The 21,828-nt window shown below is 48.5% G+C and overlaps 1 protein-coding gene across 24 annotated transcripts in view; it reads left to right on the top strand.

The window, feature by feature from the left end:
* The window catches only part of ABLIM1 (actin binding LIM protein 1), a 266,602-nt gene that overhangs the window by 153,638 nt on the left and 91,136 nt on the right, over nt 1–21,828 (top strand). For all 24 annotated transcript variants that reach the window (XM_036027350.1, XM_036027344.1, XM_036027339.1 and 21 more), the window contains exons 5-6: nt 19,409–19,535; nt 20,974–21,067. In XM_036027350.1, the coding sequence (XP_035883243.1) occupies nt 19,409–19,535; nt 20,974–21,067 (221 nt within the window). The remainder of the gene's footprint in view (nt 1–19,408; nt 19,536–20,973; nt 21,068–21,828) is intronic.

The raw sequence follows: 21,828 nt of genomic DNA, 5'->3' as shown, positions 1-21,828 counted from the left end.
GAATTATAAAACTTTACGTTAGAAATGCTGTCTCTAGTCATAGAGGGGCTGAGAGATGTGGGAGCACCGGGTGGCAATGTGATCGGTATCTCTGTGTGTTAAAAAACTGTCCCCTCTGCGGCTAGGACACATGAGATGATTTATGCTTTCCCTGAAGTGTTTCTTTTCTCTTTCTTACCCTTAAACAGTCTTTATTCACTGAGAAGGGTTCTGACCCTGAGCCTTTGGACAGATAATTTGCCGAGTACCTACAATGTGCACTGTCCACACTAGCGACACAGGCGTGGGCAGAACCAAGTCAGCATCCTCAAGAAGCTTACTTTCTGGTGGCGGCAGGCAGATGAGAAATGCATCCACAGACATATCTCATACGTGGGGAAAATTAAAGCAGGAGGAGGAAGGCCAAAGGGGCCGCATTTTTAGGGCTCAGTCAAGGCGACACCCGAGGAGAGAGCTGGAAAAAGCAGGGCCATGCTATGTGGTGGCATTTGTCACTCTTCATGAAGGTCTTGTCTGACCCGTGGGAGTCCAGAGAACACCAGCCTCCCCCAAATAAAAGAGTAGTGGGCAGTCACACTATTTTTTCTTAGGAAGTAACAGTGAGTGGGCCAGTTAACCTTTAAGTGAGACGTATTCTGGACTCTGGGCACCAAACAAGGACACTCGACCTCCATCTCTTTCCCAGGGCTTCGGAAGTGGGCAAGGGGTTTGCTCTGGTGTTGGTGGATTTTGCCAGTCCTTGGGAGACCTGTGCGGGGGGGGGGGGGGGGGGTGGAAATTATGCCCTGCTGGTCTGAGCCCATGAGAATGAGATAAGCTACTTCTGCTCCGGAGCAATTCTGCACAGTTTGTAACTGATTCCAAATCTTCCTGTTCAAGTAGAAGAATCCTGCTGCCTGTTAAAAATAGGAATGTTCTGACCAAGGCATTTGCATAGAAATTGGATTTTGACCACGGGGAGGGAAGAAGAAAATGAATGTTAGGGCATGTTATTCGATAACACCAGACCCCTAGCACGAGCACGTATATGCCCTGCTGACAAACTACGGTGGTCTGGATCGGACAATGGCTGAAAAGTGCCGTAGTCCTAGACGCCTACTAGGGTTTCGAGTCCTCCATTGTCCTTACCTGCTCTACCCCAAGCAAGCCACGCCAGGAGAGGGTGACAGCCGTAGAAGAGCATCGTGCCCTCGGCCTGTAGGAGGAGGAATGGCTGTGTCCTTGGATTCTGTGGAGTCCTTCGGTCCACCGATCGTTCTGGATGGGTGGGGAAATTGAGGCCCGCAGGCAGACTCCAGTACCCAGCAGTAAGGTCGGGCTAGGAGCAGGTCTTGGGGCTCCCGGTTCGGAGCTCTGTCTTTAGTTTCATCTGATATTCCTCATTGTTTGGATTAGGAAACAAAAGTGGGATTTTTTTTTTAAAGAACTGGCAGGAAAATCAACCTGCACTGTTTATTTCTTTTTTAAAGATTGTATGCATTTATTTTTAGAGAGAGGAGAAGGCAGGGAGAAAGAGAGTGGGGGAGAAACATCAATGTGTGGTTGCCTCTTGCACACCCCCGACCGGGGGCCTGACCCTCCACCCAGGCACGTGCCCTGACATGCAAAGGAACTGAACCGGTGACCTTTCCGTTTGCAGGCCAGCACTCAGTGCACCGAGCCACACCCACCAGGGCAAAAGTAGGATATTTTTAAAGGCTTCTAGTCCTTCCATCTGTGCAATTCGGGAACCTGTTGCCTAGTCACAGCTCTACCAAAATGGTTATTCCCATTTTTACTCAACATGTATTTCGTTTCTACTTTTATATGGCATACGGGTTATGTAAATAAAAGAGAAATAAAAATTTTAGCTGTAAAAAATGCATCATACTCCAATTCACTACATCTCTAATGGCAGATGCAATGCTTATTACTTGTGAGCATGTTGTTAGCACAAATCACAGTTTCTCCCTCGCTCCCGATGGATGACAGCCCAGTTCCATGCAACCGCCTTGGTCAGTTCATTGTTATTTTCAACGAGTCCTTGTCTATTTAGGTAAGCACTCAAATAGCACTGATGGGGCCCGTGGGCGTGGGCGTCTGCTGAAAAGCGAGCTCGGCCGTGTGGGTGCACACATGCCAAATGCCCAGGCGAGGCGGGCACGTGGACACTCGAGCAAGGGAGTTTTCGGCCAGTGTCTGCAATTCAGTGGAACATAATTAGGGAACATTTGACTGTTATTGGTAATTCTTGAAGAACTGCTTTGTACAGTATTTTAAAACTACCCTGATGTGACTTTGATTCTTTTTGTATGGAACTTGGCAAAGCTTTCTGAATAAAAGCAAAAAAAAATGAAAGTCTTCTTTGATAACGTTCACAGAGCTGATGAGAGATAACAGAGAGCTGGGTCCTCTTTTTCCTTTGAAATGTTCTCTGGAAAACGAGGGCGGTTTTCTGTCCGGTACTGGGGCCGGCTTCCCATAACCACCGACTAGCAGGTGAAGCCCGCGTGAGAGGGGGAGGGGAAGTGGGGAGAGGCCGGCAGAAGCGCAGTGATCTGTGCGGAATGGTCCCGGTGCGAGCTTCCTAGCCGGCGGAGTGGTTCCCGAGGCTGCGCTCGGGGGCTGCCTTGTCTGTGTGGCTGTCACACATACAGGCGGCTCCTGCGGGGCTCGGGCGCTTGGCCTGTGCGTCCTTCCACCTTACGGCCATTCTTCCAACCTTTCCATCTGCTTTATTTTCTCTTCCCCCCTGTCACAGTTTTATTTTATTTACATTATGGTTCAAGGACAGTTGTCTTCATTTTCCCCCCACCCCTCCCCTACACCACCCATCCCTAACTCCCACCCTTGATCCTCCCCCTCTTTGGCTTTGTTCACGTGTCCTTTGTACGTGTTCCTTGATGACCCTCCCCCCACCCCTGTTACCCCTCCCCTCTGTTCACTGTTCACACAGTCGTCGCTGTGTAGCAGGCGCTGTGTAACTGGTCTAAAATTTTCAACACATTTGAGCCTCATTGCTCTGCGTTGGTATGAAAACTCTCCCCTTTTCACAGACGAAGAAACAGAAGGCCATGGAAGTTAGATGATTTGCACACGTGTACACAGACACTGAGAGGCGGAGCTGGGACTCAAACCCCAGCTGTCTGCTTCCAGATGCCATCACCGTCCCTGATGTTGATCTGATAATGTAGGCATCGCTCTCTGGTTTTCAAAGCTGGGAGTTCCAAGCCTCAGAGCAGTGGGATCCAAGGGCTGGGCTGCGCTTTCCCGTGTGTCCTGCCTCCAAGGGCTGTGCGCTTTCTAGCTGCCACAGTGGCCTCCCTGTTAGAGCAAGGTATGGTGAACGGAAACTATATGAAGTTTTTCTTTTCTTTTTTTTTAAGATTTTATTTATTTATTTTTAGAGAGGGAAGGGAGGAAGATAGAGAGAGAGAGAGAGAGGTTGCTGGGGGTCATGGCCTGCAACCCAGGCATATACCCTGACTGGGAATCAAACCTGTGACACTTTGGTCCACAGCCCATGCTCAATCCACTGAGCTACGCCAGCCAGGGCTAAGGAAGTTTTTCATAGAAACAAACAACTTCAATTAAGGATAATTGGCCCTGGATTGATTAAAACTTGCTGTGTAATGCAATTTGTACTCAATAAGCAATAACTATTTTGTAACATGGAGATGATAGTAAGTTACCATACAGGGTTGTAATGAACATTAATTAGATTGCTTTAACTATTAATAAAAAAATCAGAGGCTCTGGCCGGGTAGCTCAGTTAGTTAGAACATCATCCTAACACACCAAGGTTGCGAGTTCGATCTCTGGTCACGGCACATACAAGATGGGTGGAACAGGAGATCAAGGTTTCCCTCTTCCTTCCCTTCTCTCTCTAAAAATCAATGAATAAAATTTTAAAAAATCAATTGCTTATGTCTAGCTGATCCATACTTTGGAAATAAAATGTATGTCCGGGAGACATTATGCTCTACCAGAAGGTTACATACACTCCTCTAAAGCTTAATTCCATTCCTTTCTCCATGAATTTGCCCTTGAGCGAGGAATTGGATTCCCACGGGTTAAGAAGTGGTGTGAGGGGGAGTCCGTGTGTGGCAACCTAGAGTGTGGGGAGTTGGGTTTGGATTGTCATTTCCCACGTGACTCCGGCCTGTTTCAGGCACCTGCACAGGAGTGGGCTGCAGTCTGCAATCACCCCTTCCATTGCAAAGGGTGTCTGGCTAGTGTCTGACTGTGTGTGGGTTGGGTGGATTGATGCAAGGCACGCCCACACCTAAATACATCCAAACCTACCTTCTTCTCTCTCCCCGCTCTGGACGGCACTGCCATTATTCTTACTGCCCTGGAACTCCTGCAGGAAACGGGACAAATATAAATCACTTCAGACAGAGTCACGTGCCTGTGTTCAAAGGGGAGGAAGAATTTTTCACTTATTTTACTTTTCTATTTGGTGCAATAAGTTTTAATATTTATAAGATAATTTTTGTTTTACCTTTATGTTCTCTCTCAAAAAAAAAATCATTTGCCAGTTGAGTGGGACCTGTCTGCCAAGGCACCTAATGATAAACAGGTGGAGTGGTAATGATCTGATGCTGGCGTCTGACTGCCTGGGTCAGGTCCCAGCTCTGCCGCTGACTGGCGGTCCCCTCCTGCTCCATCCTCTACTTCCTCATCTGTGACATGGGATGGTGATAGGTACCTGCCTTGTAGGACTAATGAGTCAATGCATGCAAGTGCTGTATATTTATAAAACAATAACTTACTGCTCGGGCACTGAATTTTGAATTTTTCTGTGGACAGTCCCTACTTTTTGTGACTCTGCTCTTTTCACTCTCCTGTGGGTCTTAGCTGTCTCTGTCTGCTCATGTGATACTCTTCTGCCGATATAAAAGCCAGTGGAGGTCGGAACACATCCACCCGCCATGGATGGCTGGAGTTTGACTTATGTGATATGTTTGATGGCAGGGTCTCCAGAAACAGACCGGTCCTCCCTCCTTTAGACACAGTCTTCCTGTAGGACAGGATGGCGGGGGTGGGGGGCTGGTAGGGTGCTGCTAAGGAGTGTGCATGTGTTCTGGACAGGTTGGGGGCTGGTTCTAATTCCACGTCTCCCACTTCCAGGCTGTGTAGCCTTAAGAACTCAATCTCTCTATGCTCCTGGTTCTTTGTCTGTAAGATGGGAAACAATAATAGTTTCTTCTCAATGGGTTGTGGGGATTCATATTAACAAAGTGCTTAAAAGTCATGATAGCTAGCAAGCACATCTATATATTAGCCATGGTTCTCTAAGAAAGTTACAAGACTGGAACTTGAGCTTGGAGACATTTAGAATCAGCAAGGAATGAAGGGAGAGGGTATGACACAGTGGTTTAGAATCTGGGTCTACCTTTCAGAGTGCCAGGGTCAAGTCCTAGTCCTCCCTCATTAGCCATGCAGCCTCAGGCAAGGTGTTCAAAGTCTCACCATCTCAGCGTCCTCATCTAAAAATTGGAAAATAGTTATAACCAAGGGCTGTTTTGAGAATTAAATGAGACACTGCATGGGAGGGGAGGAGAGGATAAACATGGAGAGGATACTTGGAAAAGCAGTGCAGGGGGAACCCCAACAGAACTGAGGCTTTGTCATTCTGTGTCCTGAGAAGTGAAATCGGAAAGAGGGTGACGGGGCCGGGTCTCAGGGGGCCCTGAGGAGTTTGGCAATGTCGAGGTGCTGGGGATAGATTTTAGAGGGTGACCACATGAAAACAGTGTTCTAGAAAGATGAAGGTGGTGATGGCAACCTCGGTGTGCAAAATTAGTGATCGTCAGTGATCGAGGTTAGGGAGCACAGATGAGGAAGACGGATGAAAGACCACGTCAGAAAAAGATTAGGGATGCGGTGTGTGCATTCAGCACACATTTCTGTGAGCACCTGCTGTGTTCCAAGCACCAGCCAGATCCTTTATCACACACTTAACAGACAGCTATGGACACGTTGCACTTTAACCGTTTCGGCGTGCCCACCTCCACCGCTGAGACAATGAACTCACTGAATGTAAAGACCCTGCTGTCTCTCTCTCTTTGACAAGCTCTGGCACATAGAGCTCTAGACCAGCATTCTGGAAGTCGAATCAAAGCCATCTCAACATGGCTAATAACAGTCTTCTCTTCCTAAACACGTTTAAGTATTCATCGTAAAAAGATAATACAAAGATTACAGAAAAGTACAAAGAAGGAACTAAAAATCCCTCAAATGTCATCACCAAAGCTCACCTCGATCAACATTTTGGTGCACACTCTTCTGGATTTTGCTCAAAGTGCTACAGAAGTGTATACAGTTTTACACAAATTCTTCCTAGCGCATTTTGCTCACATGTCCCCTTGTCAAAAATCATGCATTATTCCGAGTATCCCACAGGAGGCCGAAAGCCTTGAATCAGCGGAGGCCCCACTGGCGACAGGGCCAGAGCCACGCCTTGCACTCCCAGTGCGGCGGCTGTTCCCATGGGTCAGTGCTCCGTGGGCTTCTCTCCGACCGGACTGTGGACTGCTCCACGGCGAGGGCTGTGTTTCTCTTGGACAGCGCTGTGTGCGCAGCAAGTGCACAAATGTTCATTTAGCGAATGAGCTGATGCCATCCCCGGGAAGCCTTTGGGGACGTTGACCCCAGCTCCCAGCTCCGGGATGTGGAGGTCCGACCACCGCCTGAATGACGGTTCCTCTTGTGGTTCTGTCACATTGCACAGGGACAGACAGCGTGAGTACATGGGAGGGAGGGTGGAATGGCATGCTTCAACTTTAATTTTTTCTCATCTTATGTATAAGCTTTTTCCCTTGTGTCATGAAAGGGAAGGTGGTTATTGCTTCAGATAAATTTGTTGGTGACAGAATCACAAGTTTTTTTTCTTTAAAGCAGAGATGTCAGGGAATGTATTTCCCCACCTCTGAGTATGAGATTGGAGGGAGACCTCACCTCTCTGGGCATTGGGGGTGCCAGCCCCTGGCGTGGCGGCTCCAGTGTTGCTCTGCGAGGTTGGAGTGGGGTTTAGAATTTACAGAGTAGACGGGATAAATGGTAATGGGGGAAAATACATTAAAAAAATAAATTAAACAATAAAAATAAAAGAATTTACGTAGTAGGCAGAGGATTATTGCAAACAGACAAGTTTTGTTGCAAAAGGAACATTTATATTCAGGTTTTTCAGACTGGAATCCATACCAATTACAAGTCAGACATACCGATCCCAGAGCATCGTTTTCCCAGAAGTGTTATCAGCGGATGAAAAGTTAATGGCATTTTGTTATTTGCTATTTCGCCTCGTTAGAAATGCCTCTTTCGTATTGAGGCCCACACCTTCTAATAACTTATCCGGGAAACTGGAATTTTAACGATCAGAACAGACGTCATCCCCCAGTTTACTTTTAACTTTACAGTGGCAGTAAAGATTTAGCGGCTCGCAGGACTGCCGTGTACACCTGTAGTGGGATACTCCTATAGAGTGTGTCCCAGAGGGGATGCTGAGAAATTGCTCTTATACTTCTCTCCAGCAGGGAGGGAAGGAGTGGCCAGGAGACAGGAAGGAAAGGAAATTATTTTTACTATATGGAAAAAAATTTGTAACTCTGTGTGTGTATTACCTATTTAAAACCGAAGTACTAAATAACAACATAATGTTAATTTTACAAAACAAAAGGCCCATTCATTCCAGACCAAAGATTCAGGGCAGTTGCCCTTGCTATGGCCTTCAGCCATATTTGTGTTAAGCGGCTGGTCACAGAACGAAAGTACAAAACTGACACCCTCCCCCTTCTTTCCTCCTTCCTATCTGTGGAATGGAGTGAATGAGCTGATGTTTGCTAATGCCTACCGAAACTGAGAAACTGACGCAGAGTTCAAGCCTGATTTCCCCTCTGGCAAGAGCCCGGGTATGCTGGGTGACCGTAGCGGTTAAAGATTAATTATGAAACTCTTCGCTCGGTTAAAGTTCACAACTAAAGAAATCAGTGCAAGAACAAATCTTCTTTGTCACAGTTTTTTGAAATTGAGGTAAAGTTCACATGACATAAAATGAACCACTTTCAAGTGGACATTTCAGTACATTCATAGCGCTGTATGTACAACCGCCACCTCTGCCTAGTTCCAAAGCATTTTGATCACCCCAAAGAAAGCCCTGTACCCACTAAACATCCACTCCCTCTTTCTCCCAGCCCTGACAACTACCAGCCTGCCTTCTATGTATTTACCGATTCTGGATACATCCTATAGATGGAATCATACATGTGTGGCTTTTTATTTCTGGCATCTTCCATGTAGTGCCATGTTCTCTAGGTTCATCCAGGTTGTGGCATTGATCATTGATCAGTATGTCCTTTTTATTGCTGAATGATATTCCATTGTACCAATAGGCCACGGGGTATCCATTCATCTGCTCATCGACATTTAGTTCATTTCCCCCACGTGGCTTCTGCGAATAGCGCCTCTGTGAACATGCTTGTACTAGTATTTGTTTCAGTCTCTGTTTGGGAGTCTTGGCACAGTGTTAAGGAAGGTTTGCTAAGGACTATCCCAAATCTTGAAGGCAGTGGCGCCCCAACTTTCTGAACCCGGAACTGCTGGGCCCCAGTCCACTGGTGTTCACAGAGTGCCGGGCCGAGGCGTGGGAGCCATCGAATGCCCCCAGGTGGCTGCAGGTAGCAGCCCTCATCTGGGGTACCCATCTGTCTTCCCCCCTTGTTTGCTGCCTCTCCCACTCTTCCTTCCTCTTCACATCCCCTTTCCTCCTTCACTCTGGCCATAAGTTGAGTAGGGGACCACGTGAGCACAGCCTACTGGTAGAAGGAATTCTTACCCCACCTTTCCCAAACACTGTCCAGAAATGGATCAAAAGGGCTCAGGACTCAGGCTTTGAGCTTAGGACTCAACAGTATGGTCTCCCTGCAGAAGTATGTATAACAATTGCCCTTTTGAGGGCTGGCTCAGGTACAGAACAACGTTTGCCAGGCGTGTCTGGATTACACATTGTGGATTACACATAAGCAGAAACGAGAAGTGCTCCAAGCCCACGGAGAAGTGCTGGACGAGTCATGTGCTACATGGGTGGTTGCTTGCCCTGTCCTGGGAGAAGCCCCATGGCAAGAACACCTTGCCCACTGAGGTTACGGCTGGAACTTATCACCCATGCGGGTTGAAAATCAGTATCCTTGAGACCTTAGGCTTTTCTGAGGGCGTCTCGTGACTGGGTGGTGCTTGGCTTTGTTTTCGTAGCTTCCCGTCTTCCTCTTGCTGCCCCGGTGGCATTTGTAGTCAAAAGAGAACCGTACCTCTAATCTCGGGACAATCCCTGGGATGCCTGCGTCATCAGAAATGATGCTGAGCAGCCACAGCGGACAAATGCAGACCGGCCGTGCAGGGGCAGGGCCAGCAAAGCAACGGTCCTCTGGGCCTGTCCACCAGCTGGGCTTTCGGAATTGTTAGCTGGGAATTTTGAAGTTGTGAGTGTGCTTATTAAGATAATGGTTTACTCCATCCATTTGCCTCTTCTTTTAGTTCTGAAAGCATGAGTGTAAACACACACAGAGTTCTCTGATAGGACCTGAAACCTGAAAATTGGAGCAGGTGACGAAATAGCATTAAGGTTTTATGCCAATACTTTTTATTTCCCATCAAAGACTCTCCATTGCATCCCAATGAAATACAGGCTTGTTTTATTTTCAATTTGTTGTTCAGGAAAATGGAAAAGATGCCGATTAAGAGATTCTTTTGCAAGGCAGTAGACACTGTCTTTAAGCAGATACTGAAGTTCTCAGCTCCTAACCAGTTTTCAACATCCTTTTTAAAGTACATGTTCTGCTCCATACATGTCTACTCTCAATGCGTGGCATCCTTGCTGTGTATAAGTTACCGGTACCGTTCGCCCTGCTGCAAGCAAGCCTCCCCCGGCCCATCAGATTCAGCTGCCGCCTTCACACCGTGGTGCTGTGGCACATTTGTGGGCCAGTCAGAGCCACCCTCCAAGGGCAATTAGCAGAGCCTCAGGCAATCGGGAGTCTCAGACTCTCCATTCCAATGCTTTTGGGTGGGTACCAAGTCCGTGTCTTTGATGTTCACCCTCATGCCTAGCAGCATTAGCCACAGGGATTCCTGCTTAATAACTTCATAATCAATTAGGAAGAGAGGAAAGGCAAATAGCCTGGCTCCTTTTCACTTCCCGTTCAGACTGTAGTCATGAACATGGGGGAGAAAAAACACACCGATCCAGGCCAAGGGAGAGAGCGTCTTAACCTTGAAAATCCCTGATACTCCTAACGGAATTTTGTGAGCCCCTGTTTAGGGATCAGAATGGGACATTTCCAGTGTGTAAATGGTCTACACTTATAAAAACCACGACCAAAGCAACTGAAATTCTGTAAATAGGCAGGATGTCCACTTAACTGAAGTCCTCAAAAAGGAGGAAAGGTAGGATCTCAGCCACACGTGAAATTACCGAGGACTCGGGAAACGGCCGTCGCGGGGCCTCCCCTGCACCGCCCCGGGGAAGGCTGGTCCCTCGTTGCTATCGCAGCCCATGCAGACTTGTTGTCTGTCGTGCAGTGTTTCTGTTCCAAAGACAACAAGGACCTGCCTTAAAATAGCAGGTCAGAGGCCGCCCGGCTCTGCAGTGTGTGCATCATGACCACCAGGACAGCAAAGGGAGCAACTGACTTAAGCAGGGCCAGGGGTGATTCTGGAGAGTCTGGTTCAAGGTTACATAGTCAGCAGCCCACAGCCCTCTTAGAATAATTCTGGGCCACTGTCAGTGAATTTGAGAGATAAACTATTGGTAGCATGGAGACCCCTTTTGCCACAGAGTGGCAACTACAGCATGTACAAAAACGTTCTGACCCCTCCCCCCCCCCCCTCAGTATTTGTCTTGTGATGTCACACTGCTGTTTTGGCTAATAGCAGCATCGGATTTCAGAAGTTAAAAAAAAGTCCCTTTAAACACTAACTCTTGGAAAGTGCTTAGCCCAGCATGTTAGCAATTTCACATTCTTTTTGTCCTTGACCTATTCTTTCTTTCCGGTTTTATTTTCCTACCTTTTCTCGTGGTGACCTCACACCTGGGTATTGGCTGAGGCATGCCAAAAAAGAAATCTGTGGGCGTATTTCAGTGACTTGGTTTAAAGTTCCTTTGTTAAGAACGGACCGTGGCCAGGCAGTATTTGTGAAGTCACACGTGTCTGGTCTGGAACTGACAACATTGAAGAGCCCACGTGGAGGTGAAAGAAAGTCAACATTCAACCAGATCCACTGGTCAGATCAACATTCTCATCACTACTCGATGATGTGGTCTCTTGGCCAAGGAGAGGTTTTTAAATACCCAAATCCTTTATACCTTAACAAGGTTAAAATTCTAGGCCCATTCTTATAAAAAATAGCATAAGGATATTTTTGTTTAATCCATAGGTTGCAAAGTGAAAGGCCCACAAAAAAGGCCAAGCTGATCACATGGGTTCACGCAGTCAGTGCAAGAGTGATGGCAGGTGGCAGCTGACACACAGACCCTGTGGGGCCATGGAAATGCTGGCAGACGAGAACTGTCTGTCCTGTAGAAAGTGGGCAGCCACCGTGTGCCCCCAAACAGCAATCCCCAGGAAGGGACCCATGTGTCCAAGGCGAATCTGACACATGTTGAAGGCTCGAGTTTAAGGCAGCTTGGTAACTTAAGGGAATCTGACCCACGTTCAGGTCACACTCCCGTGTGTCCCTTCTTTCTCTCTCTTTTGGACGGGGCATCTGTTCTCTAGAGTTCTAGCTTCACCATCTTATCACACAAGATAACACGCAATCCAGGTCCTCTCGAAACAGTGGAATGGCAAGACACGATGTCGTTACATTCAGGACCTCAGCTTAGCCAAACCGTGGAACTGAAATTTGTCTTTTTGCTTTCCTTAAAGCTCCGTAGATTGAGTCCTAGCCAGGCATAGAGTGCCTTGAGTTAATAGGCTATTAAAAGGACACCGCTTGAATATTTTATAGGGTCTCCAAAGCCTTACTCCACTTTCTATTAATAACAACCTAAATCTGAAATGAATTCATTTCTATTTATTTTTCATTCACGTGTATAGCTATGAACTTTTGTGCTAATCTTTGCCCATGACAAATAGATTTTCTTTTTTATTGTTATTTATAAAAAAGGATTTCAGGGAAAGCTTGAACTTTCTGGAACTTATATGAGCAACAATTTTAGTACTGAATCTTGATTTTTTTATTCTGAAATTTTTTAATTTTCCAGTAAAGGAAGGAAACGCTCAACTGATTCAAAAATCTCTATGGACATGTTCTTTTAACATCTTAGTATCTCAGAAAGCATCAATTAAAAAAGGGAAGTCCCTTTCTGGTTCCTTTTATGATTTACATTATTTTCATAATAACTCTCCAGCTGTATAGTTTTACCCTTCACTGAGCCTCATGCCCGAGTTCCATCACAGCTGTTCTTGCCCTTTGACAGCAGAAGAGCCAGTAACCAGGGAAGCGAGCCCAAGAGTAGAGGTTTAAGCCCATGGAAGCCTGGAAGCTGTAGCAGCCTGGGTTCAAGTGCACCAGAGAACGGAAGCTTCCCACTCTGCAGTTAACTGGACACTGTTGACCTGCGTGGCCTGGGCACAGCCCGGTCCACCCTGGGCCTTAGTTCCCAAGTATAAAAGGAGGTGTTTACATCCAATGGTCTTCAGGGTCTCCCTGGCCCTCGAGTGGCCTGTGATCTGTAGAACTCGAGTAATCACTGCCCTTCCAGCTTAGCGGGAGCCCGAAGAGTGGACTGAGATGAGGGAAGTGCGAGACCTTTCCAAAGTTAAAAGTGGAGCAGTAACGGTCATAATGACGTTCATATGATGATGATCGTGATTGTGGAACCAGGGAAAGCAAAACGCCCTCCCTGGAGGCTGACAGTGGGCTGCGGTTACGTGTGAGGGGAGAGGAAACGTACATTGTGTGGGATTATTACAAGCGTGAGAGGAGCAGACGTTGAGTGCTTGCCGTGTGCCTGACACTTGGCTTGGTGATTTCACACGTCCTCTGCGATCCGCACAACAGCCCCGGAAGGAAGGTGTTGTTAACCTGCCCATTATACAGATGGGGGAACTGAATTCCAGGTGCTGCCCATCTTGCCCGCGGTCCCTTGGTTCAGTGTCAGAGCTGGAATTGGATGCCGGGTTTCTTTGCCTCCAGAGCCTTTCATCGCAGTTGGTGTGTAGAATTGGAGGACAATCAGTGTATAGAATGGGCCGAAACGAGGAAGAATCTTATTATCTCCTGTAGCTGCTTTTATTATCCTCTTTCAAAGCTCCCTTTCCTACCCTTCATATTATCTTAGGTGGGTCCCATAGCCTTCTGGTGTCTTGCAGCTCTTAAAAGCCCAGTCTAGCGGGACACTGTATTCTCATGTCTGTTTCAGAGCTGGACCCTGCTCCCAGCTCAGGCCCAACCCAACCTGGAGACCTGCCGTGAGGAGGGGGCCCAGCCTTTTCTTGGATCTTTTCTTTACCCCCTTCCTATGCAACTGGTGACCCCTTGGGGGGTCCAGGCCAGGAGGAGGGGATTTAAGGTAGAAGGGAAAAGGTGTAACTTTGTCATCAATGGGCTTCTCTTTCAGCTAACACAGGCTGTGTTTTGTTTTGTTTTGTTTTGTTTTGTTTTATGGGGCACATTTTGAACTCCTTGACAAAAGCAAGCAGCTTCCGGTGGCCCTGCTGTTGCAAATCCCCTCTCCCCTTCCCAGCGTCAGGCCCAGCTCCCTCCTGGTCTCCTCATTAGCCAGGCACCTTTCTCAGGTGTTCATGCAGGATGCTCGGGCGTGGGTACCAGTCACGGGACCCAGCTGCATCGCCAGGGAGCCGGACAGTGGAAGCTCACACCTTTCTCACTCCTGTCTTCTCCTTAGCCTGCTGGCCAGGGAGTCTCCTGCGGCTTTCTGCCTTGCGGATCTTCCAGATTCAGCAGGCTCTGGACTTTTGATTCGTGAAAGCTTCCCAGCTCCAGGACGCTCCCGTCAGTCTGTCCCAGGAATCTAACGTCAAGCTTCTCTGGGATCCCAGGGCAGCCCTAGGGCCTGAGTGTCCCCATTTAGTAAACCTCTAGGTGAAGAGCAGGAGGCCCGTCTCCCCTTCTCTCGGGGTCCTCTGATCCCTTCACGCAGAGGGGAGGGAACAGCGCCATGCTCCTGCTGTGTGGACAGCTCCCTGCTGCCTCCCCTCTGTACCGTTTCCATCTCTGATCTCCGAGGTGGGTGGGCAGTAGCAGCTGAGAGTGCCCAAGTGGGTTCTACTCTCTTTCGGTAAGTCCGATAGGGATATTCCCAGAGCCCTTCTTTGGAAGATCGACTATGTAGCACCATCTCTGGCTCTCAGACCATAGCCCAAAATTCCAAGATGCTAGGGAAAGTCTCCTTTCATATTCTGGCAGCTTTGATCGCAGCCGGGTAGCTACCCTGAAGGATGATGTCCACCTTCATTCATGGTTCTAGGTATGAGTGAAGCACGCAAGCCTGGGAAGATGGAGATGCATGGGAATTTAGTAACCACACGGGACCTTTCCCAGAGTTCCAGGTCCCCAGCCACCTTCTCCAGAGAGGCAGCTTCGTAGAAGAAGACAGCTTTTGGGCCCTTACTCTTCCCAGATGGGAAATTCTAAGAAGGCAGAAATAGTTCTCAAGGAAAACTGAGGTATTCAGGCTGACGGGACCTAAGTGCTGCCCAACCGATGACATCTTTCTTAACTTGGAGACCCTGGTTTCCTTCCTGAGGGCCATGTGTCACTTTCTTCAACTTAAGTAATTTGGAAGCCCATGAATCCATGGCTCTATGCAAACAAAAAAAAATCTATCAAAGGAGACAGGCAGGGTCCCTATGACCAGGGCTATTTATTGCCTTCAGACAGAATGATAGACACATGCAGCCAGGCGTGCACGTGGCTGTTGGTTTGACTCGACTCCTCGTGTGGAGAACGAGAGGCTGGGGGTGGAGCATCGAAGGCTGCGGTTTGGCTTTTTCTTTTCTCACGTTTGGTGACTCTTTGTCCTTTGCTAGCGGGGTCGATTTCCTTGACGCTGCCCCACAGTCACCTCTTTCTGACTTCAGTGATAATTCCAGTGCCAATCACCAGCTTTCTATATTTACCAGCAGCTGCTTCAGTGATGTGGAAACAATGTTCTCAACAGCTGAAAATATGCAGACGGAGAGTGGGATGTGTTGTCCTGAACAAAGGGGCTCAGCTGGAGCGAGCACGGAAGGGGTGAACGGTCCAGCCGAGTCTTTGTGTCTCTGCAGCTCTTTTCCCCTTGCCCCAGAACGTCAGGCGTAAGTGGAGACCATGGTTTTGTCCAGAGAGGAGTGAGTGGGCAGCCCCTGTGGAATGCACCGGGATACTTTGCATCAGCTGGTGTGGGCCAGCATGCTCCATTCTAGGAAGTGGTCTTTGCTGATTTGCTGAATTTGCGTTTTCAGATTTGGGGTGTGGAGGCTCATCACAGCCTCTCCTTCCAGCCCAGCCTCACCTGCTGGCTGGCTCTAGGCGGTCGCCATTCAGTGAATGCTTCTTTGTAAACCATCATCAAAATCAGTTACAGAACAGCTACCCTCCGGGGACACTGCAGGGCCCGGAGGACCGGAGAAGTCCAGGTCACCGCCCATGCGTCCAAAGCTTCCCGACTGCCAGGCGCTGTGACTCAATGACTGTGAAAAATAAACGGTAGCACATCTATAACGCCCTCACATCAGAGGTGCCCAGTCCATCAGAAGCCCTCCGTGCAGAACGATCAGAGAGGCTGTTGCTGCCCTCCGGCTGTCTCAGCTGCTGTCAGAGCTCTGGGGCATCTGGGCATATGGGTGCTTGCAGAGAGAGCAAGGCTTTGCGTCAGGAAACCTGGTCTTTCGCCCCAGTCCCGCCCCTTCCAAGGGAAGGGGAACCACACTGAATGCCCAGCGTGGGCCAGGTGTCGGAGTGCTGGCGAAGCACTTTACGGCGCAGGGTCTCTCCTCCTACGGCAGTCTGGGAAGTAGGTCAGCGTTTCACGGATGAGCAAGTGCGAGTCCAGAGAGAGTGATTTACCCAAGTTAGCATCCAGACCTTCCCAACCCCATGGCCCACATCCTCACTGTCCACGCGCCTTCCATCTCCCCAGACCTCACCTCGGTGCGGGGCAGGCCTCGGATAGCTCTGCCAGCCACTCGGGGCCCGGCTGTCTGCAGGCGTAGAGGTGAAAAGCCATCTCTCAAGTTTATTTTCTACTTTAAAATATTTTACCAACTAGCATCTTCCTTGTTATTTTAAATCTTTACTGCCACCTACTGGTCATGCTGTAATCAGACTCATAAAGAAAAATTTTCGCGTTTCGAGTTGGATTAAAATCTGTCAATTCATTTCACATACACACGAGGTTCCTACCTTTAAAATGTATACTTATGAACACATGTTATGGTCTTCCACTTTATCTTTAAAGTAGACTACTAGATGTGAGATCCCCTTTATAAGATTGTTGGTGAGATGCTGGGATGCACATAAACCCCAGCTTTAAAAAATATGTATGTAAATACTTTATGAGCATATGACACACACTCAGCTTATTATGGGCTATACATAAAGCAATTCAAATCTACAGCATTTTTAACTTATATAGCAGATATGTTTTCAACTTTATAAATATTTATTTACTTGTTTATTTACATTCATATGGCAAAAAATATTAAACAGCACAGAGGATGTGAAGTAAAAAGTAAAGTCCTCTTTCACAGAGGGAGGTATCTTAAGAGTTCTTTTTTTTTCTTATCCTCACCCAAGGACGTTTATTTCATTGCCTTTAGAGAGAGGAAGAGAGAAAGAGAGATACCGGTAGATCTCCTCCTATACACCCAGCCAAGGATCATAGGCACCCGGACTGGCTGGGGATCGAACCTACAATCTTTCGGTTACAGGACAGTGCTCCAACCAATGAGTCGCACCAGCCAGAGCAGAATTCTCACGTTTTTCTTTTAAAGAAATGTTCCGTTCATATACAAGCATGTGCAAATACACATATACTGGGACATCTTTCCATGTCCACAAACAAATCTACCTCATTCTTTTTAACAGCACATAGTTTTCCATTATCAACTATACTAAACTAATTTCACTAGTCCCTCCTTAAGGTCTGTATAGGCTATTTTCAGTTGTGTCACAAAAATGCTTTGGGGGATGCATGTATATTCTTCAGGGAACACACATACATACACACATTTTTACCAATTTCATTTATAGAATAAAAATCTTAGACATGAAATTGCTAGGTCTAAACTCATGTTAATACCCACTGACCAGAGGTCACCAGAAACCATCTGTAGTTTAAAAAAAAAGAAAAATCCGGTTGCCTTAGGTAAGGGTGGCGACCAGCCCCTGTGTGTGGTGCCTGGAGGCGCTGCCGTAGGGTCCGGGCTTGTGCGGGTGACGTTAGGGAGGGCTCCAGGTGGCGGGAGCAGCTCTGGCCTGGGCGTTGTCGAGAAGTGGGGGTAGGTCGGTTTTTCTAAGAGGAGAAAATTAAAGTGGGTTGGAAGTATCATTAGTAAATGAGTCGCCGTCACGGATGTGGTCAGAAGACCACATTTTGGGTTCCCAGTGGCCTGGTGTGGACGTGGCTTTATTCCGCGAGTGCTTTCTATGATCAGCTGGGGACGACAGTGCTTTCTTCCACTTCCTTGGGTACACCAGTTTTAAATATTTGTAGATGTTTAAGTTGCCTTTTAAAAGGCTGCAGTGCCCTGACTCCTGTGGCTCAGTGGGTTGGGCATTATTCCACAAACAGAAAGGTCACCGGTTCGATTCCTGGGCAGGGCACATGGCCGGGTTACAGCTGCAGGCCAGGTCCCTACCAATCAGTGTTTCTCTTGCGCATCGATGTTTCTCTCTGTCTCTTTCTTCCTCTCTTCCCTTCTCTCTCAAAATAAATAAATAAAATATTGAAGAAAAATAAAGGTTGCACCACTTAAGGTTCTTCTGGACTCTTTTAAAGACTCAATTTCCCTAAACATGATTTTATAATCAGAATAACAATGGAAATGACAATAAGAGCAAATGTTTATAGAGCCACTTTGTGCATGCTAGCAGCCACTACACTGAAGCCATGAGTTCAGGGGTCCCCAACCCCTGGGCCATGGGCCAGTACCAGTCTGCGATCTGATAGGGACTGGACCGCACCGTGGAAGGTGAGCGGCAGGCGAGCGAGCAAAGCTTCGCCTGTATTTACAGCCGCTCCCCATCGCTCACCTTGCTGCCTGAGCTCCGCCTCCCGTCAGACTCTCCTGTCACACGTGGCATTAGATGCTCATAGGAGCTTGAACCCTTCTGTGAACTGCGCGTGCGAGGGATCTAGGTCGTGGGCTCCTTATGAGAACCTAACGCCCGATGATCTGAGGTGCAGCAGAGGCGGCAATGCTATGCTGGGGAGCGGCTGCAAACACAGATGATCATTAGCAGAGAGGTTGGGCTGCCGACGGACCAGGATAAATTAATGGCTTGCAGACTCATTTCGAAACCTGTCAGTGAGTGGCAAGTGACAATTAAGCTGCATCTGGTGGCAGGCTATAAATCCACACCTCCCCCTCACCCCCGGTTGAAAGCTTGTCTTCCATGAAGCAGGTCCCTGGTTGCCAAAAGGGTTGGGGAACGCTGCACTGATCCACTGAATCCTCAGCGGAGCTTGAGCATAGCACTAATAGCATCCCGGCTTCCAGATGAGGAAACGGAAAGCAGGAGAACCAGCCTGGACCACGTGACTAGCCAGCAGGGACCTGAGCTGGACTCAGAGCTGGCTGCTTCCGGGGCCCACGCTCTTTACTGTGAAGAAGCGCTGTCTCCTTTATCTGGCCCATGGGAGTCTGCCCAGGAGAATTTAAAGCTACAGAGTGCAGAGCCATTTAACTGATGATGACACATCTCAGAAGGTCTGGTTTAGGGTGGCAAGAAGCAAGAGTCCTGTTTCCAAGGATGGATGGGAGTTGTGAGCCATGGTCCAGGGGTCCCGTGTATCTTGTCAAATGAGGCATCCGGCTTGAGGGGCCCCACTGCTCTCCTGTCCTCACTGAATAAAGGCGTGTGGGAGCCCTCTGAAAGTCACGGCCAAGACACTGTAATTAAATACTCTCCGGGCCAGCTGGAGCATGCAGGGTGTTGAAATGACCTCCAAGGAGACAGACAGACAAAGGACCTCCATCCCCCCGGATCGACCGTGGTCCAGAAAGTGGCTGCTGTGTGCGGCTGGGGCCTGTGGGGCCCTTCCTCTCCGTGCAGGGAGAGGAAGCGGAGTGGAATGGCACTTAAGTAAACATTGACTGAGTGTGAGATCGGGGCACACAGGGGTTCCGAGCTGGCCGGTGGACTTGCCTTCAGCAAAACGAATATGGAGTAACCGCTGGCTGCTGCTTTTTTCCAGACTGTGCTGGCTGCGGAAGAGACATCAAAAACGGGCAGGCGCTGCTGGCGCTGGAGAAGCAGTGGCACCTGGGGTGCTTTAAATGCAAAGCCTGCGGGAAGGTGCTCACCGGGGAGTATATCAGCAAGTAAGTGAGGCTCGGGCCTGGGGGGCCCCTCTACCTCCCACTCTGGGGACCCCTTTCTAATCCATCAGATACAATGAGAGATATTCACACCCCACAATCCATAGGAGCTTTTGGCTCTAAAGCTCGTGCAAAGATTTATTCTCCTACAGTTGCCATAGTTTGCCCACTATAAATGCAATGAGATGTTAATCATTGCTTAATTTAACAATTAACAAAGCTGATGTCATATGTTGTAACCAATGGAGCATTCAGTAATTTCACCTTCGCTACATTTTTTCCCCCTATTTGGCACTAGCAAACCTTTGTCCTCCTTCCAGGTCTTGAATATATTTTTAGACCACCCCCCAACCAAAAAAAAAAAAAAAAAGAAAGAAAAGGAAAAACCACACAGGCCCTAGGCACTGAGCCCATTAGGGCCGATAAACAAAATAGCTCATCAGGGACTGGGTTTGTGTGAGACTCACACGCTGGTGTGGGTAATAGCTAGAGTAGATGAAGCATGTGGGATTTTTTTTTTGCCTTTGTTTTTGTTTGGTTTTTGTTTTTTTTTTAATGAGGCCTGGAGAAGCCAGTTCAATGGTTACCTTTTGAGTTAAGGAAGAAAGAATGAGCATGGGGTGGGGGTGGGGGACAGTGGCAATGAGGGGAAAATTTCCCGTCTACTTTTTTTGTGCTTTAAAAAATGTCTTCCAACCAGTCTATATATCAGCTAGTCAAAAAAAATTAAATGAATTTAACTTAAGACTATAGCTAGTTTGGGCCCCACCTTGCAAAAATTGGCTTTTGGAGGTCTGGGGTGAAGCTGGCACCCACCCCTGGGCAACGCCCCGCAGTGATGCGGCCGCTCCGTGAAGTGAGAACAGCCTTTGAACTCACACCGAAGGCTGGAGTGGTGCTCTTTAACTTTTCCAGCAGTTGCACGCAGTGATATTTCCATGGTGCGCTGAGACAAGGGAAGGAGGATGTGGGGGCGGGGGGGGGGGGGGGAGGTGAGGGCTGGATGAGAAGGCTGAGCCCCTCAGTCCGCTGCAGGCTGAGCACAAGGTGGGGTGGGGCGGGGAAGGCGGCGTCAGGGCCTCCCCCGAGAAAGAGGAACGTGAGACCATGCCTGAAGCCCACGTGGCCCGGTGGCAGAGCAGAACGACGCCCGGTTTTTGTTAGTTAGTGAGGGCTCCGACATCCGGGGCATCGGCCCTGGCTGCCTGCCCTTTGGTGATTTGGCTGTTACTTCTGTGGGGCCCGGAGAACCACAGCGCTGTCTCGGGGTTGTTTGGTTTCGTGGGTTTTGCTCATGTCAGACCGGATCTCCAGGCACAGGGAGGCTGGTGGGAGGGAAATCCGTCCACTCGCATCTGTGAAAAGGGCTCAGAGAAGTTTGCTTCGGTGGCGTCCCCGCCCCGGCCTGCTCTGGGGTGCTGAGCACGCTTTTGTCTTGCAGGGATGGCGCTCCGTACTGCGAAAAGGACTACCAGGGGCTCTTCGGGGTGAAGTGTGAAGCCTGCCACCAGTTCATCACAGGCAAAGTCTTGGAGGTAAGTGACAGACGGCCCCCCTCAAAGCCACCCTCATTTTCCTCAGAGGCCCTCAGAAACACGTGAGTCTCTTTTTCCATTTTTTCCCCGCCTGTAGAGCAAAGAAAGTACTTGCAGGTGACCGATCTCTTGGAGAATTAATGCGTTGTGCTGTCTTCACAGGTAGTTTCTGCTGACAGTTTTCGTGTGGAAATTAGAATGATGGACAATTCGAAGGGAAAAGAAAGAATAATAATGGGGCTCTTAAGAATTATGTGGAAGGGAAGGGTTATATTAGACTATGTTTAGAAGTCACAAAAGGAGAAATGAAGAGCATGTCAGAGCCACATGTCTTCGTGTGCATGGAAGTACATGTGTGTGCACGTGAGCACTCCCATGTATGTGCGCAGGAGAGCACAGGTGCGTGTATACTCGAGACTGTGTGTGATGTGTGTGCTCTTGCACGTCCCTGTGCACATGTGAGTGTGTGTAGTCTCAGGGAGCAGAGGCTCAGAACACAAGCTGAGAAAAGAAAGGGTGGTGCCAGGTGAAGGCGGAGACTTCTCCACCCTGAGAAATCCACATCCTGTGTGGCCCAGAACACCCTGTGGCCCAGGCCCAGGCTGAGCTGAAGCCAGTCAAGTTCAGGTGTGACGGGCTCACGCCAGTGAGCTCAGTTCCTGCTTTCTCAGCATGGCCCCACCAGCCTCTGCCTCTGGGCTGAGCCAGGCTCCTCTTGAGCGCAAGGCTATCTGAGGAATTATTGGACCAGGGTTCGGGGT

Source organism: Phyllostomus discolor, chromosome 5 (genome assembly GCF_004126475.2).
Source record: "Phyllostomus discolor isolate MPI-MPIP mPhyDis1 chromosome 5, mPhyDis1.pri.v3, whole genome shotgun sequence".
NCBI classification, from domain to species: domain Eukaryota; kingdom Metazoa; phylum Chordata; class Mammalia; order Chiroptera; family Phyllostomidae; genus Phyllostomus; species Phyllostomus discolor.
The sequence above is the reverse complement of the archived record's forward strand: the minus strand, read 5'-3'. Positions and strand labels throughout refer to the sequence as shown.